This window comes from Bubalus bubalis, chromosome 3 (assembly GCF_019923935.1).
Source record: "Bubalus bubalis isolate 160015118507 breed Murrah chromosome 3, NDDB_SH_1, whole genome shotgun sequence".
NCBI classification, from domain to species: Eukaryota; Metazoa; Chordata; class Mammalia; order Artiodactyla; family Bovidae; genus Bubalus; species Bubalus bubalis.
Genome location: NC_059159.1, coordinates 147,502,893 through 147,520,155, shown reverse-complemented (window position 1 = coordinate 147,520,155; position 17,263 = coordinate 147,502,893). Strand labels below are relative to the sequence as shown.

At 47.9% G+C, this 17,263-nt stretch overlaps 1 protein-coding gene across 2 annotated transcripts in view; it reads right to left on the bottom strand.

The window, feature by feature from the left end:
- ROR2 (receptor tyrosine kinase like orphan receptor 2) overlaps positions 1-16,841 on the bottom strand; it is a 240,034-nt gene extending 223,193 nt beyond the window's left edge. For both annotated transcript variants that reach the window (XM_006067981.4, XR_003108292.3), the window contains exon 1: positions 16,282-16,841. In XM_006067981.4, the coding sequence (XP_006068043.4) occupies positions 16,282-16,819 (538 nt within the window). In that variant the 5' untranslated portion in view covers positions 16,820-16,841. The remainder of the gene's footprint in view (positions 1-16,281) is intronic.
- Positions 16,842-17,263: the final 422 nt, after the last annotated feature.

Below are 17,263 nucleotides of genomic sequence, written 5' to 3'. Positions count from 1 at the left end.
CCCAAGCCAAAGTTCCCTCAGTATCATGACATCCCATGCCCCCCCCCGCCCAACACACACCCAAAACTTAGGGCAGGACTCGTTCCACCTCTGGGGAAAAAACTAATTATAAAGAACATTTTTAAAAACTTAATCCCAGGCAGATCAACTTATACCCATACTTGGCTTTCCTTCTTTCATTTTGTTTTGAATCAGTTTGGCTTTTAGATGCCATAGAAATCTGTGGTTAGTCAACTAGAAGGAACGTGATTATCTTGGGTTTTTTCCTTAATTATTATTTTTTTAAATAAGAAAATAAATGGGCTCAAAGTTTAGAGTAGCAAAAAAAAAAATATAAAAAGGTGAACCTTATCTGAACTCTGAAAACGCTTTGCTAATTAAAGGTAATTGTGCCTGGGCGTTGCCTTGTAAAACAAAGGATTTTCCTTCTTCCAAAATAAAATGAGAAAGACACATCGAATTTAGCAAATAGTGAAGAAAAACTGGGATGTATATAGCAGAAAAGCAGCTGAATTTCAACAATGAAACATGCTTGACCATTACTGAAACAGTCAGAAGGTTGTATCAGAATTATACCTCTTGTTGACATTTAAGAAAGCATCCTCTGGGCTCCTTCTTATAAAGCTGCCTTCCAGTCAGAAGCCCCAGCAGCCACTTGGTGGAGGCTGACACCCCTACACATGCTCATCCTTAAAACTCATCCTCTGCAGGACTCCATGCTTACCTCCCTCTCCAGCATCCAAGGGTGCCTACATCAGGTGCCCCTCCGGGAAGGGGCTGGCCTCATCTCCCTGCATCTTTGCCCAGAGTCTCCAAAAAGCTACAGGGAAGCCCTCTGGGAGTCCTGCTTGGCAAACTCAGGGCCAGCCCAAAGTCAATACCTTTTTCTGCCCACAGGACCTTCCTGTGGCCTCCAGAGCTACCCCTGCATTTTGGAACAGGACAAAAGTGAAGAAAGGAGCTGCTGACCCGAAGGAAAAAGGAATGGACTTCCAAGAGCTCCCTCCCTCACCACCCCTCTCAACCCGCTTGCTCTTTCCTCTCCATTTGGCACTTCCAGGGCCTCCCTGCAGGGCCAGCCTTCAAGGACTCCAACAGCCTCCTGCTTCAAAGGCTCCCAGGCCCAGATAAATCACACAGGCTGACAGCCGCCCCATCCCAGCGCCCAAGGATGTGTGCTTTTGTTGGATTTTGTTTTCGTTGTTACCCAGGCTCCCCCAAGGGAAACAAAGGCTGGGATGGGTGCCTGACATCTTGGGGCCTTAACAGCCCACCTCTCTCTCCTCTGAGCTCCAGGAAACTCCCATCAAAGCCTCTCTTAAGAGCCAGGCAAACAGCTGGAGGAAGGGAAAGGGGACAGATGGGTGACTGACCAAAGACATCCAGGCTTGGACACAGGGCTGGTCCCACAGAGGTGCTCGGGAGACCACACGGGGCCGGCCAAAGCATCAACCAGGGAAGCAGTCCCAAACAGCAAGCTTTCCAGGGAGTAGACTTGCCCTCTGATGCCAAGGGACTGGCCTGAGTCAGGCCATAGGCACACAGAGAGAGTCTGACCATGCCCACACTGGGCCTGGTGACTCTGACTCCTAACTGCATCACTAACCAATCATGGGGCCAATCCAGTTTGCTGCCACCCCAGGCATGATGGGTTCAGCCACAGAAGTGTCCATTAGCAGTGGAACATTTCTATCAGTTGAATTCCTATGCAGGTCCTCTGAAAAGAAAATCGATAGAAAGCAATACTTGATTAGCCTGCATGTAAGTGCAGAAGTGTCTGTATGAGTCAGCTTCAGCTGCCTTGACAAAGCACCACAGACTAGGGGGTTTCAACTACACACCTCCATCCTCCCACTGTTCTGGAGGCTGGAAGTCTGGGATAAAGGTGTGGGCCGAGCTGCTTCTTCTGAGGGCTCTCTCCTCGGCTTGCAGACAGCCACCTTCTCCCTGTGTCCACAAGTGGCCTTCCCTCTATGCCCAAATTTCCCCTTTCTATAAGGACATCAGCCATACTGGATTAGGGCCCACCCATGATGACCTCAGTTTATCTTGGGTACATCTGTAAACCGCTCTCCCCAGATAAGATCACATTCTAAAGTACTGAGGATTTAGTTCAATTCAGTTCAGTTCAGTTCAGTCGCTCAGTCGTGTCCGACTCTTTGCAACTCCATGAATCACAGCACGCCAGGCTTCCTTGTCCATCACCAACTCCTGGAGTTCACTCAGACTCATGTCCATCGAGTCAGTGATGCCATCCAGCCATCTAATCCTCTGTCATCCCCTTCTCCTCCTGCCCCCAATCCCTCCCAGCATCAGATTCTTTTCCAATGAGTCAACTCTTCGCATGAGGTGGCCAAAGTACTGGAGTTTCAGCTTCAGCATCATTCCTTCCAAAGAAATCCCAGGGCTGATCTCCTTCAGAATGGACTGGTTGGATCTCCTTGCAGTCCAAGAGACTTTCAAGAGTCTTCTCCAACACCACAGTTTAAAAGCATCAATTCTTCAGCACTCAGCCTTCTTCACAGTTTTAGGACTCCAATATACTATATCTTTGGAAGAAAACACTAACCTGTAACAGTGTAATATTCTCTTTATGACAAAAGGAATGAACTTCATCTTGCATGCACACGTGCTCAGTCGCTCAGTTGTGCCCAACTCTTTGCAACCCCATGGACTGTAGCCACAAAACCTCGAAACGATACATTTTGAAAGACAGTTCCAATCATATTTCCACCTCAATGTCCTTTTTGGTTTCGGTTCAGTTGGTCAGTTGTGTCCGACTCTTTGCGACCCCATGAATTGCAGCACGCCAGGCCTCCCTGCGGAGAAGGCAATGGCACCCCACTCCAGTACTCTCGCCTGGAAAATCCCATGGATGGAGGAGCCTTGTAGGCTGCAGTCCATGGGGTCACTAAGAGTCGGGCACGACTGAGCGACTTCACTTTCACTTTTTACTTTCTTGCATTGGAAAAGGAAATGGCAACCCACTCCAGTATTCTTGCCTGGAGAATCCCAGGGACGGAGGAGCCTAGTGGGCTGCCCTCTATGGGGTTCACAGAGTTGGACACGACTGAGGCAACTTAGCAGCAGCAGCAGCAGCAGCAGGCCTCCCTGTCCATCACCAACTCCCGGAGTTCACTCAGACTCACGTCCATCAAGTCCGTGATGCCATCCAGCCATCTCATCCTCTGTCATCCCCTTCTCCTCCTGCCCCCAATCCCTCCCAGCATCAGAATCTTTTCCAATGAGTCAACTCTTCGCAAGAGGTGGCCAAAGTATTGGAGTTTCAGCTTCAGCATCATTCCTTCCAAAGAATACCCAGGACTGATCTCCTTTAGAATGGACTGGTTGGATCTCCTTGCAGTCCAAGGGACTCTCAAGAGTCTTCTCCAACACCACAATTCAAAAGCATCAATTCTTCGGTGCTCAGCTTTCTTCACAGTCCAACTCTCACATCCATACATGACTACTGGAAAAACCATAGCCTTGACTAGATGGACCTTTGTTGGCAAAGCAACTAGATTTCCTGTATTTTGCTTCAGTTTCAGAATATAAGATAATTCGGATTCTCTGTGGCCATTTTCACAAAGAAAAAGTATTGCAACAGTGCTCAGAACAAACTTGGGGTTCTAGGCTTAAACAGAGATGGCTGCTCCCATCTACACCAAAACAAGCTGACCCAAAGCTGTCTAAAGAGACACCACAGGGCCGGCATGAAGCAACCCTGAGGGCATCCTGCATGATGCTCTAAAAACATTAAATATGTTCAGAATCTAATGTGTTTTTTCTTAGTATTTATTTATTTGGCTGCCTTGGATCTTGGTTGTGGCACACGGGATCTTTGCTGTAGCATGCAGGGTCTTTTGTTGGGGCACACCAACTCAGTTGCTCCGAGGCATGTGGGATCTTAGTTCCCTGACCAGGGATCAAACCTGTGTCCCCTGTACTGCAAGGTGAACTCACACTGGACCACCATGGAAGTCATCAAAATGGAATTTAGATTGAATATTTGCAAAGTCCAGAGAATCCAACAACCCAGAGAACTAGCTGAACTAGTTTTCTACATCCCCAGGAACTAGTTTTCTACATCCCCAAACTTCCATTTTTTTACCCATCCATGTGCTGTGCTGTGCTGTGCCTAGTTACTCAGTCGTGTCTGACTCTCTGCAACCCATGGACTGTAGCCCGCCAGGCTCCTCTGTCCATGGGGATTCTCCAGGCAAGAATACTGGAGTGGGTTGCCATGTCCTCTTCCAGGAGATCTTACCAACCCAGGGATCGAACCCAGGTCTCCCACATTGCAGGAGGATTCTTTACTGACTGAGCCACCAGGGAAGCCCAAGTGGGTAGCCTATCCCTTCTCCAGGGGATCGTCCTGGCCCAGGAATTGAACCAGGGTCTCCTGAAATGCAGGCAGATTCTTTACTAGCTAGGCTACCCCAGAAGCACTTACCACCCATGCTGCTACTGCTAAGTCACTTCAGTCGTGTCTGACTCTGTGCTATCCCATAGACGGCAGCCCATTAGGCTCCTCTGTCCCTGGGATTCTCCAGGCAAGAATACTGGAGTGGGTTGCCATTTCCTTCTCCAATGCATGTAAGTGAAAAGTGAAAGTAAAGTCGCTCAGTCATGCCCGACTCTTAGCAACTCTGGAGCCTACCAGGCTCCTCTGTCCATGGGATTTTCCAGGCAAGAGTACTGGAGTGGGGTGCCATTGCCTTCAACCCAAAGATCAAGATGCACCCCTGAAGAGCTTATGAATCGCTTAAAAACTTCCACATCTCCTCAACAAATTGACTTGCCACATTTCCCCTTCATCTTCCCCTCTGGTCAGAGCTGGACAAGAATTTGTTACAAAGCAAAGAGCAAGATGATGGGAGAGAGGAAGTAAATGTGTAACAGTTCCTGCTAATTTATCTAAATGTGTAGACATGAATGTTGTCCCCGAGGCTTATAGACAGGATCCAGTAAAGTAATCCCTAGCACAGGAGATATGGTGGAATCAAAGATCCTGAAGATTCCTATGACGCCTTCCTATCTCCCCCAGGGTGACCACTGTTGTCAGTCTGACTTGTAGATTGGAGGCTTTATTCTAGAGACAGCTTTATCCACAGAGAGAGGAGAGGGGCGTGGGACATTTTTAGATCAATCCCATGCAGAAGGATATCTTGTGCAACTTGATGTTGTCCCTACCCAGAATTTCACTTTGAAATCTTCGTCTGTGGGCATCTACAGAGTTTCATCTTCATTTTAGCCACTGTACAGTAATCCACAGTAGAGACATGGTACCACTTCAATTATTTGGCTTCCATTAAAAGACATGCTGATATTTCCAACTTCTCACTATTAGAAATGGTGCAGCATGGTTTCCAGGTGTGCACATACTTTTGTGGATCAGGCCACAGAATATGTGTATTGTAAATGTCACATGGCCCTCAAAGCAGTAGCTTACACACCACCATGCCACCCTCTTCATATCACTACTGACATGTTCCTTATGACCCATTTCTGACCTCAGGCAAGGCTCAGTCAGAAGTACCTTGGGATAACTGCCTCATAACTTGCATTTTCTTGAACCCTACTAACACCAAACTCTTTTTCTTAAGTTTTGGGTCTTTTGTGTTTTTTTGCATACCGCTTGCTGTGCATTGTGTCCCTTTTAAATGGAACATTTTTTTTACAAGTTCTTTATGTATTCTGGTTACAGATCTGCTCATCTGTCATATATTTGGTAAAACACAGTCTTTCCAGCAAACAGTCTGAATTTTCAAGTGGGACGTCAAACCATCCACCAGGAAGCACAAAACTGAGTCTTGCGATATGTTGTTGTTGAAAAGGGGAGGAGGGTATAATACACACCAGAAAGCTAAAATGCCTTCTCTCTCCCTTTCTACACCTTAACAATCTTTGTGTTAATGAGTCCAGGGCTCTGAGAAGGGTGTGGGCTGGCCCACTCTGCAAGGCTCTGCAGGGGCATCTCTCCTGGAGACAGTCATAGGAGCATCCTGCCAAAAGAGGATGAATGAAGGGCAGCACTGGACACAGCTCAGTGGGGCCTTCCCTGTGCCCCACACACACACCACACACTTTGCTGCCCCAAGGCGGGGTATCCAGGCCTCTGCATCAGGACCCAGCTCTGTACAGGTCCCTACCACACTGAGGGCAGCCTTGGGAATGCAGAGAAGCAGCGCCTATACCTGCTGGAATTTGGAACCTCAGACCCAATGGGACTCCTGGCTGAAGGCCATTCTGATGGTGAAAACCAGGGTTTATGGGCACACCTTGCCTGGGTCCCGCTGCAAACAAGCCAAGTGTGAAAGGCCATTTTCCAGGAAGTTGGGGAAGCTGGGCAGAGCCTGGGTATCAAGTATCACTTGCTTGTGATAACAGTACAGAGATTATGTGGAAAACAGGTCTTACCATTCATGCTGAAGTATTTACAAGAGAAAAATTAAAGCTGTCCAGGACCCATTAAGTGGGCCAGAAGAAATGAAATGAACAGAACGTGTTAACTGTTGAAGCTGGGTGAAAAATATATAGGGGTTCCCTGTACTAGTCTAATTTTATGTATACTTGAAGTCTTCTATAGTAAAAGGCTAAGGTAAAAGCTGTTAGAAGTTCTGGGGATCCAGAAACTGGAGTAAGACTTGGTGATTTTCATTCTTTGATAAACACAGTGTAGGTAAAAGGCACGTGGAGCCTGCCCCACCCCATCCCTAGGTGAGGTGTGATACCATTTCCCATAAAATTATAACCACTTGAGTCTCTCTAAGCAAATCTGTTCAACCCCATTATAGATTTCACTGGCCACAGTCACACATTTGTATCAATTAACATAATTTTCATGCCTTATTTTGAGATAATTTCAAATTTACTCAAAAGTTGGAAGATTCATGCATGAAACTCCCCCATACTTGTTACCCAGATTCACTAATTTTTCATGTTTCACTCCACATACTTCATCATTCTTTCTCCATACTCACACTGCTTTTTATTCTGAACTAAGAATTGATTGCAGACATTATGCTCTTTATCCATTAACACTGAGTACACACTTCCTAAGACCAAAAATATTCTCTCACAGAACCTCAGTACAATTAACAAATTCAGGAAACTGAACTCAGACCACACTTTTAAATACTTGACCTCCATAGTCCAATTTCATCAAAGTTTCCAATGATGTGCAGGTCAGTTTTCACTCTAAACCAGTCCTCTTCAGAAACATGCTGCATTTACTTTTCTCGTCCTGTAGTCTCCTTTAAGTTGGACCTATTTCTGGGCTGTTTTTGTGAACTATAAGATTTGTTAAGGTGTCTAAAAAGCAGAGACATTGCTTTGCCAACAAAGGTCCGTCTAGTCAAGGCTATGGTTTTTCCAGTAGTCATGTATGGATGTGAGAGTTAGACTATAAAGAAAGCTGAGTGCAGAAGAATTGATTCTTCTTTTGAACTGTGGTGTTGGAGAAGACTCTTCAGAGTCCCTTGGACTGCAAGGAGATCCAACCAGTACATCCTAAATGAGATCAGTCCTGGGTGTTCATTGGAAGGACTGATGTTGAAGCTGAAACTCCAATACTTTGGCCACCTGATGCGAAGAGCTGACTCATATGAAAAGACCTTGATGCTGGGAAAGATTGGGGGCAGGAGGAGAAGGGGACGACAGAGGATGAGATGGCTGGATGGTGTCACCGACTCTATGGACATGGGTTTGGGTGGACTCTGGGAGTTGGTGATGGACAGGGAGGCCTGGCGTGCTGCAGTCCATAGGGTCGCAAATAGTTGGACACGACTGAGCGACTGAACTGAACTGAACTGACCATCCAAAACAATGCACCGATTCAGTGCAATCTTCATCAAAATCTCAGACACTTTTGTCAAAAGAGAAAATCCACCCTAAAATTCATATGTAATTTCAAGGGATCCCAAATAGCCAAAGCAATCTAGAAAAAGTTGAAGCACCCATACTTCCTGATCTCAAAACATACTACAAAGCTGCAATAATCAAAACACTGACAAAAGGATAGACACAGACCAATGGAATAAAATAGAGAATCCAGAATTGCCCCGCTCTACATGTGGAGCAAATGACAAGGATACCAAGACTATTCAATGAATAAAGAAAAGTCTTTTCAACAAAGGGTACTGGAAAAACTATATTTCCACATTAGAAATAATGAAGTCAAACCCCTACCTTAACTGAAAATGGATCAAGGACCTAAACAAAAGCTAAAACTATAAAACTTTTAGAAAAAAACAATAGTGGAGAAGCTTCAGGACATTGGACTTAGCAACAATTTCTTGGATGTGACACCAAAAGCACAGGTTTAAAAAAAAATAGATAAGTTGATTTTTTTAATTAAAAATTTTTGTGCATCAAAGGATATTATCAACAGTGTGAAAAAGCAACCCACAGAATGCGAGAAAATAAATGCAATCATATATCTGATAAAGAGTCAATATCTAGAGTAGATAAAACTCCTACAACTCAACCAAGACAACCCAAACAATCTGATTTAAAAATGGGCAAAGGATTTGAATAGTACATGCTAAGTCACTTCAGTTGTGTCAACTCTTTGCGACCCTATGGACTGTAGCCCACCAGGCTTCTCTGTTCTTGGGATTCTCCAAGCAAGAATACTGGAGCGGGTTGCCATGCCCTCCTCCAGGGAACCTTCTGACCCAGGGGACCAAAACCACGTCTCTTACATCTCCTGCACTGGCAAGCAGGTTCATTACCATCAGGGGCACCTGGGACATATTTCGAAAAAAGATATACTAATGGTGCATGAAATAGATACAAATGACATGAAAAGATGATCAACATCACTACTTATTAGAAAAATGCAAATCAAAGCCACAATGAGATCAAAGCCACTTCACACTCATTATGAAGGCTGTTATCAATAAAGCAGAAAATAACTGATGTTGACAGCATGGTGGTTACTCAATAAAGTAAACTTAGAATGACCATACGATCCAGCAATTCCACTTCCAGGTATATATCCAAAAGGACTGAAAGCAGGGACTCGAACAGATATCTGTACAACTATGTTCATAACAGCACTATTCACAACAGCCAAAGGTGGAAACAACCCAAATGTCTGCCAACAGACAGAAAAAGCGGTAAAGCAAAATGTGGTGTATGCACGGGGTGTAGGTACATGTGTGCATAATAGAGTATTACTCAGTCTTAAAAAGAAGTATTAATACATATTCTGAGATGGATGAACACTTGAAAAGACTGTGTTAAGTGAAAGAAGCCATTTACAAGAGGGCAAATACCATATACTTCCATTTATTTGAGATATCTATGGTAGTCAGATTCATAAGTAGAATGGGGACCGTCATCGCTAGCAGGAGGAATGGGCCACTGGGGTTTAACGGGGGCAAGTCTCCACCTGGGGGATAAAGACAAGTCTGGAGATGGACAGTGGTGACGTGGCACAAGGTGGAGATACTTAACACTGGGGAAATGCACACTTAAAATGGGTTCAAAGGTCTTATACATATTTTACCTTTATTTTTGGCTTTCCTGGTGGCTTAGATAGTAAAGAATCTTCTGGCAATGCAGGAGACCCAGGTCCCATCCCTGGGTAGGGAAGATTCCCTGGAGAATGTATTCTTGTCTGGGAAATCCCATGGACAGAGAAGCTTGGTGGACTATAGTTCATGGGGTTGCAAACAGTTGGCCATGACTGAACGACTAACACTTGCCTTTATTGTAAAAAGATCTCAGGTAACTGATGTCACTTTCTAGGTTCTCCTGTGTTTCTTTTTGCATAATAACCAGATGTACAACCCATCCCTCCATGTCTCATGTTCGCTTAAGACAGAGCTCCCCCTCGTCACCATCTCCTCCGGTAGCCTTTAAGCTGCTCTAGAAACATATTCAGTGTTACACAAAGACTATAGTGACCTGGTGGTTATTTCCCTGTCTGGAGAAAAATTCTCAATTCCTAAATGTTATTTCCAAATGTTCGCTAACAGTTGAAAACATAAGGCAACACCCTGCAACAGGACACGAAGGCGGACACTTAACCGAATGTGACCCAGAGGTTGTGCCTGAAAGCCTTCTCAGCTTTGGCCCTCACTCCCTTTCTACACCCCTCTTACCATCCACTAGAAAGTGGCTCACTTTCTAGATGGAACTCTTACGCCTCCCCCCGTCAATTCCTCACCATGCCCCAAATCCTACTCATTCTCCTTCCCAATGCCCATTGTCTGCCAGAAGCCAAACTGTTGTGTGCGTCCCTCCTCCAGACACCTAAGGAATAACTGGACATTTCCTTCTGCCTCAGTTTCCTCCCAGGATGCTCCTCCACCAGGACTGTTCCTGGGAATTCCCCCACAAATCCAAGGCCAAGCCCCTTGGTTTTTCAAGCACCTCCTTTCTGGGGTGCAGCTACTACCCACTTAGCTCCCCTACCACTACCCCTGGCTGCTGCCAAATTATCCTCTGAAAATATGGCTGCAGCTCACCATATCTTGCCCTGCTTATCGCATCACACCCTGCGTTTGCCTGAGAGCTAAGATCCTCACCCTCTTGACTCCACACCATTTCCCCTTCTCTGAGGACGGTGCTCTGGCTGCTCTTGGTTCTGCCTCTTTCCATGCCTGCCCTTCTCTCAGGCCTTTCCCATCTGCAAACACATTCCACAAACACATTCCACCGCATCCCACGTGGTGGCTCCGAAGTAAATGAGAAGATCTTGGGAAGGTTGGCCACTATCAGGCGTCATCACAGAGCTGTGGGCTGCAAGAAATCTTTGGCAAATCCTAGCTGAAGCATATTAAGGCTCAGTTCAGACGGCACTGAGAATTGGTCCATGAACTTGTTCTCAGATCATCTCCCCAGCTCCCTGTCTCACCTCTACTGTGATTTCCTTCCCCAAGTGGGAAACTGCTTTCGCACGCCCCAAATGTGCCTGGCATTGTGCGGGGGAATCCAGCCAGCAATCAGGCAAGTTTCTTCGTCCTTTCTTGTGCTGGAATTCTTTGCATCTGTGCTTTAAACCTTGATGTGATATTTGTTTCCTTTCAACACTTGAAGATTCCTCCATTACGTCAGACTCAGTCTAATCTGAATCAACAGTCATCACTCTGACCATTTCATGTGCTTTTTAAATGGCACTGAAGCCATGATGTGGCCCTCCCACACACATGCACACACACAACATGTTCATATAATTTTGTCTAGCCCTTAATATGTGAATTCTTTAGAAATAACATTTTCCCCAAATCAGCACTATATGATATGTAAGTGTATACGTGTCGCCTTGGTCATCACACCTCTGCTAAGCTCCTCTTGGGGAAGCCTCTCTAATCTAATTCTACAGATTAGAGTCAGTCAATCCAGTTCATTTTTGCCATCAAATCTCCCACAGTCAACAAATAGAACTCTAAGCAAACAAGGTAAGCCCCTCCCTGACTCTGGACTCCACAAGACATTCCTAAAACAACAGTGACTAACACAGAGACGCTCGACAAAGAGGACTGGTGGTGGACAGAGCTTCCTGCAACGCTGGAGATGTCCTCTACGTTCCTGGACCATTCAAGCCACCCGTCACATTTGCGAGCTAAATCATTTCAGTCGTGTCCGACTCTCTGCAACCCTAAGGACTGTAGCCCTCCAGGCTCCTCTGTTCATGGGACTCTCCAGGCAAGGATACTGGAGTGGGTAGTCATGCCCTCCTCCCGGGGATCTTCCCAACCCAAGGATCAAACCCACATCTCTTGTGTCTCCTGCATTGGCAGGCAGGTTCTTTACCACTAGCACCACAAACATGAGGCCCCTGAAATGCAGCGAGTGCAGTGGAGGGACTGAATCTTTCATTTCAGTTCAGTTTAATTAATTTTAACCTAAATAGTTACATGTACCTATACTCCACAGCAGAAGCCTACAGTGAGGATTTCTGTCATTTAAGTGCACACTGGGTTAACTCGCCCTCCAGGAGGGCACCCGAGGTGTGGAAACCCGGAGGCTGGAAGCATCTGAGACTTGGGGGAAACCCTCCCCCACTCCAGGAGGATTTGAAGAAGCTGCCACATTCTCCCCAGATAACATCTCAAAAGTGACAGAGCACTTACTAAAGCTCATTCCAATGACAATTAAAGACACACACACCACATCTCTCTGGACATTCTAGAGGACAAGCCACTTAGTCTAATCAGGCTAGATTGTTCTGTAATTATTTCCTTCCCTATGGCTTTTGATTTTTTGGTTCTTTCAGTAGAACTTGGGGGAAAAAAAGAAAAAAAAAAAAAACAGAAATCCCCAAAATGGTACAAATAACACCAACACAATTCCTTATTTTTGAAGTTTTCCCAACACTGTTCAACAATTCCTTGGCCACTCTGTTAATATGATTTTAAACAGATCACACCCCAGACATATTTTATGACAGCAGCACATGCAAGCAGAGCTGTCCCGCCCTTTTTTCCAGCTTGGCAAGCTCCTCGGCAAAACCAAATAAATACATACTAGAAGAAGGCTGGTACAAACCCCAGCCAGTTGCAGCCATAATTAGTGGGCCAGAACTGGTCTTGTTGCTTAGATTTTTATTTCAAAACTCAAGAAGCCTGCACTACCCACCAAAATTGTAGCAATTCTTTTACAGTGATACAGTTCTACAATATAAAACCAAAGAACTCAAACAGTCACTGAGAAGCAATGTTTTCAAAACCAGTTCTTTCAGCCCAGCTGTCCTTTCATGAAATTGCTATCAGACATGTAAAATCCAGAGTTAATCAGCAACACTTCTCTGCAAAGCAAAGCCCCCTGGTTACTTTGCTTTAACACCTTCCAGGCATGGTATTCATAGGGTCCACCTGGCAGTCACCACAGGGTCCCCAAAGAAAGAAATATCTTAATGGCAACTTTCTTTACCAGGAACATATCACAGCGCATAAGGGGATCCCCATGGGGGACAGCAGAGCAAACCCAAAGCTTCACAGCCCAGCCCAGCCCTTCTCCAGGTGGTAACCACAGGATGCTGCCGGTCCCCCTCCAGGTTCCCAGGGAATGGACCAGATAAACACCAAAAGGCCCCTGACATCAATGAATGTTTTAGAAGATGGTTATAAACCTTGGGTGCAGATAACAGTTAGTAACCCACTTTCTCTTCCCTGACTACAATTTGGAAGTATATAATTACACCTCTCCCTGAGAAAAGAGTTAGCATACCGAATCAGAGTGGCCAGGGCTCTGCAGATTGGGGGGTGGGGGGGCCAAGCCTTTCACACCCAGTTCCCATTTCAATGATAATGATAACTTTCCACATCCTGGCCTCCCGTGGAATGCATTTTAAAGGAGTGCCACTTCTCCAGCTGCAACCTTGCTTTAGAAATCCCTCTTTAGGGGATTAATCTTCCCTACCTGTCAGACAGGCTGTTCCCCTGCCCCTGCATTTCTATCCCATTGATCTCAGGAAAAGATTCCAAAGGCTAGAGCGTGAAACCCAAATTCTCCCAGGCTTCAATGTCTCAAAGGTTAAACCGAGGGTAGAAAGACAAAACGGTCACAGGGAACAAGTAATTCACGACAAATCACACCATAACCGAGAGTGACACACACACACAATTACAGCGGGATTTTGACCAAACAACAAGAAAACGTTTTAACAATAAAAATAGAAATGGTATTTCACGTAGCCTTGTAAATCTGCAGATCGCTGTCACCCAAAACCCCTGGTCAATGTACCTTTTTAAACTCATGTTGCTTTTCTGAAGGCAAAATGTAAAGTAGATTTCTTGTAAGTTGTCTAACCATGACTTGCTTTACTGATCAAGAGTTCAGCCTCGTTGGCTAGAGCCCCTCGGTCACCTATCGCCATTTTTATAAACAGTTCAGTACAGCAGCTCACACGGAATGCCGCATAGTGGTGGTCATTGTCCAGATGGCATTTTTGTCAAGTAGACATGAGGGTTAAACTTGCTTTTGCTATTAAATACCAACAATTTTCAAATGTGTGCTTCTTCTTTTCTTGGTACACAGCCATAATAAGAAAAACATGCCGCCTTACTATAGAGTACATAAAAACTTTTCTTTTTCCACAGTCTTCTTTTCCAAGATGTTTTCATTTACTTCTTTTCAAATGGATCACTATCATTATTTATTACCGCCATCACTCCAGGGATCTGGGCCAGAAGTCGACATTGTACTGTCAAAATCAGGGGTGAGGAGACCCCAAAACTCCCAGCCTGTCAAACCCAGGCAGAGCACACAGTCCAAAATTAAGCATTTGTCTCCCTAAGGAACAGAGCCTTCTATAAAAACATAGAACTTATAAATCCTTTCAGAATAACGTTTCCTTGTTTTTACATAGTAACGTATGTTTTGAGTATAAAATACACTCAGATTACAGGGATTCCTCTTTACAGCAGAAAAGATGCCAAATACTTGAATCTCCTGTAATCATAAAATTGTATTCATAGTTTGAATATGATCTTATTCTTTGCATTTCCACCTCACCTAACATTCAGAAGAAAGAGAATTATAAACAGCTTCCTTACTCCCTCCCCTATAGAAATTACTATTATTTCACTGGAGAAAGAAAATTACCTCCACACAGGGTTCAGAAATTAAGGAAAGTGATATTGGATTGCTTTGTTCCTCGGAGATTTCTTTAACTCTACTGGAAACTATGGCAATGTTTAAACTCCTCTGCCCAAAATGCGAGCAACTTTCCAGTCTTGCTGCAATCTTGATTTAAGGAACAGACCCATCACCTTTTCTCACATCACCCACTTCCAACTCCCCCCTGGCAAATGCAACTAAAACCGCTGGGCCACAGGTTTGCGCAGTAGGGTTTTGCAGAGCAATTAACCCCCACATGGCCACCAGGCAAACGCTGTTCAGTGGCACGTCGAGTCCCGTGGTTAAACCCCTTCTTTCCCCTCCCGCAGCGCAGCAAATGCACACCTTGACTCGAAACGGGAGAGGGATTCTAGCGGGATAAGGGGTGCAGAAATCTAGAGAGATGCTGTTTAAAAGGCACAGACTAACTTAGGTCTGATTTACTTACCTTTGTACCGTGCACCTTGAGTGGCTTACACTTTAAGGGACAGTGACAGAAACGCAAACCCCTTTCCCAAATCAAGTAACCAAGGATGTGTGACGTAATTGGCTCTTGTATTAAACCCAAACGCCCCCCAGGAAAGGCTGCCCAGCATTCCTGAATCGTTGGATGGATCCCTGGAGCGCGCAGTTGGCAGCAGAAGACGAAAACCACCGAGCCCCCTTCTTGTGTCTTTTGTCTAATTCTCACCTACGTGCAGAAATGCCAGGGGGAGGGGGCACAGTACATTGAGTGGGGGACACGGAGACCCACTTAGGTGTAAGGGGCAGCTCACACATTTCTGGGTCACGAGGTGAACCCCCTTAGCTTTCAAACCTAGAGGTTCCACCGCCCTCCCTCGCCGCAGCAGGGTGCGGGAAACTGGCTGGCGGGGGGCGGGGTGGGGGCGGGCAGGAGGGTGCTGCGGGTATCGGGACAGCGTGGCACCCTAGGCCGATCCCCCTAGCTTCCACCGAACGTGATGGCACCTCTTGCTCGCCCCGGGGTCCACGCAGCCCAACAGCGTGCGACCCTCGAGGGGAATGCCACCCGGGAGCCTGGCCCACCCTCCAGCCAGCCCGAAAAAGGCTAGGTCTCCAGCAGCGGAAAGGCAGCCCGGGGACCCCGGACCCCAGGCACAGGAAACGCTGTTTTGGCCACTTCTCGGCGGTGGCGGAGGGGGTGAGGGGCCAACAAAAGGGAAGCCAAATTCCCTTCCAACCAAGGGGCGGGGATCGGGAGCCCCCTTCCCTGAGCCTCGTCCCACCGCGGCGCCGGCCCCGGGGAGATGTCGGCGCAGACCGGGGCGCCGCGGACCTGGAGCTTTGGAAAGAACCTCGGGGAGCAGGGCCGAGATAAGGTCCTGAGAACCTCGGACACGTCTGAGGACCCGGGCGCCGGCCGCATTCACACTCACGACCCTCGGAAACCCCCGGCTAGGGGCTCCTCGCGGGCGCCGGCGCCGCCCGCCCTAGCCTCTGGAAACACTTAGGCGTCCCAGGAGCGCGCCTTATTGAAAGCAGCCCCGGGCGGCGGGGCGCAGATGCGGAGCCGGGCTGAGGTGGGCACGGGAGGGGGGCCCCCGCCAGGCGCCCCTCGCCCAGGAGCACCGGCGCCGGCGCGGCGGCCGGAGCAGCAGCATCGCGAGGGAAGGGACGGGCGCGCGAGTGGCAAGCCCTCTGCCCGCGCTTGGTGCGCCCGGGCGGACGCGGGCTGGTGAGTCCTACCTGAGGCCCTGGACACGCAGAGCAAGAGAGCGGCGACCGCCCAGACGGCCGGGACGCACAGCCACCGCAGCGCCGAGCCCCGGGCCATGCCGCGGGCCGTAGGGGCCTGGGCGCGGGGATCCGGCGCCACTACCCCTGTCGGCCACGCGTCCACTGCCCTTTCTCCTGGGCGCTTGGCAAGTTGGTCCCTTTCGAGGAACTCGCGGTCCTCTTCCTCTCTCGGCCCGGATGCGCCGCTCGGCTCGGGCCGGCCGGACGCGCGCTGGGGGCGGACCGCGGGCAAGCAGGGAGGCAGGGTCCCAGGCTCGCCCGCCCCGATGGGCAAAGCGAGAGGCCAGCTCTGGCGCCCCCTGCTGGACGGACACGCCTGTAGCCGGCGGGGCGCGCGGGCAGCGCGGGGCCAGAACCGGGGGGCAGCCGCTCGGTTCCTGGACTCGCCTCCCGCGCCCGCCCTCCGGCCTGCTCCTCGGAACTCTTGGAAGCAAAGGTGGAGCCTTGGGGACGTCCAGCCAGACCTCGCGGGGACTGCCCTCGCCATAGAGACTCCTGGCGCAGTTGGCACCCACCTTTAGGGGCGGGACCCCCGGGAGCCTAACGGTAAATCTGTAACTCAGGACGACTCGGTGCCCCGCCAGCCTCCACCGGGCACATCAGAGAGACACCCAATCCCAGAAACCGGTGGCGCGGGAGGAAGAGAAACAAAACTTTCAGGGAAAAGGGCAGCGTCCCCGCCGGCGCCCTCCCGGCTTCTCCTCGCTACGCTGCGAGCAATGGGGACAACTGCGTGCCTCCAAAGTGCTCGGAAACTGCTGGGAGTGGAGCTGCATGGAGGGAATCCTCGGGAGCGCAATGCTATCTGAAGCCACCGTGGCTTCGGGTTTACTGTTAAAAGCAAATTGTGTAATTTTACCCATTAAACGCAGAACAGTATTTGTTCTCTGCAGAGCCCCAGAAACATGCAGAAGTAATTTGCTTCACTTGT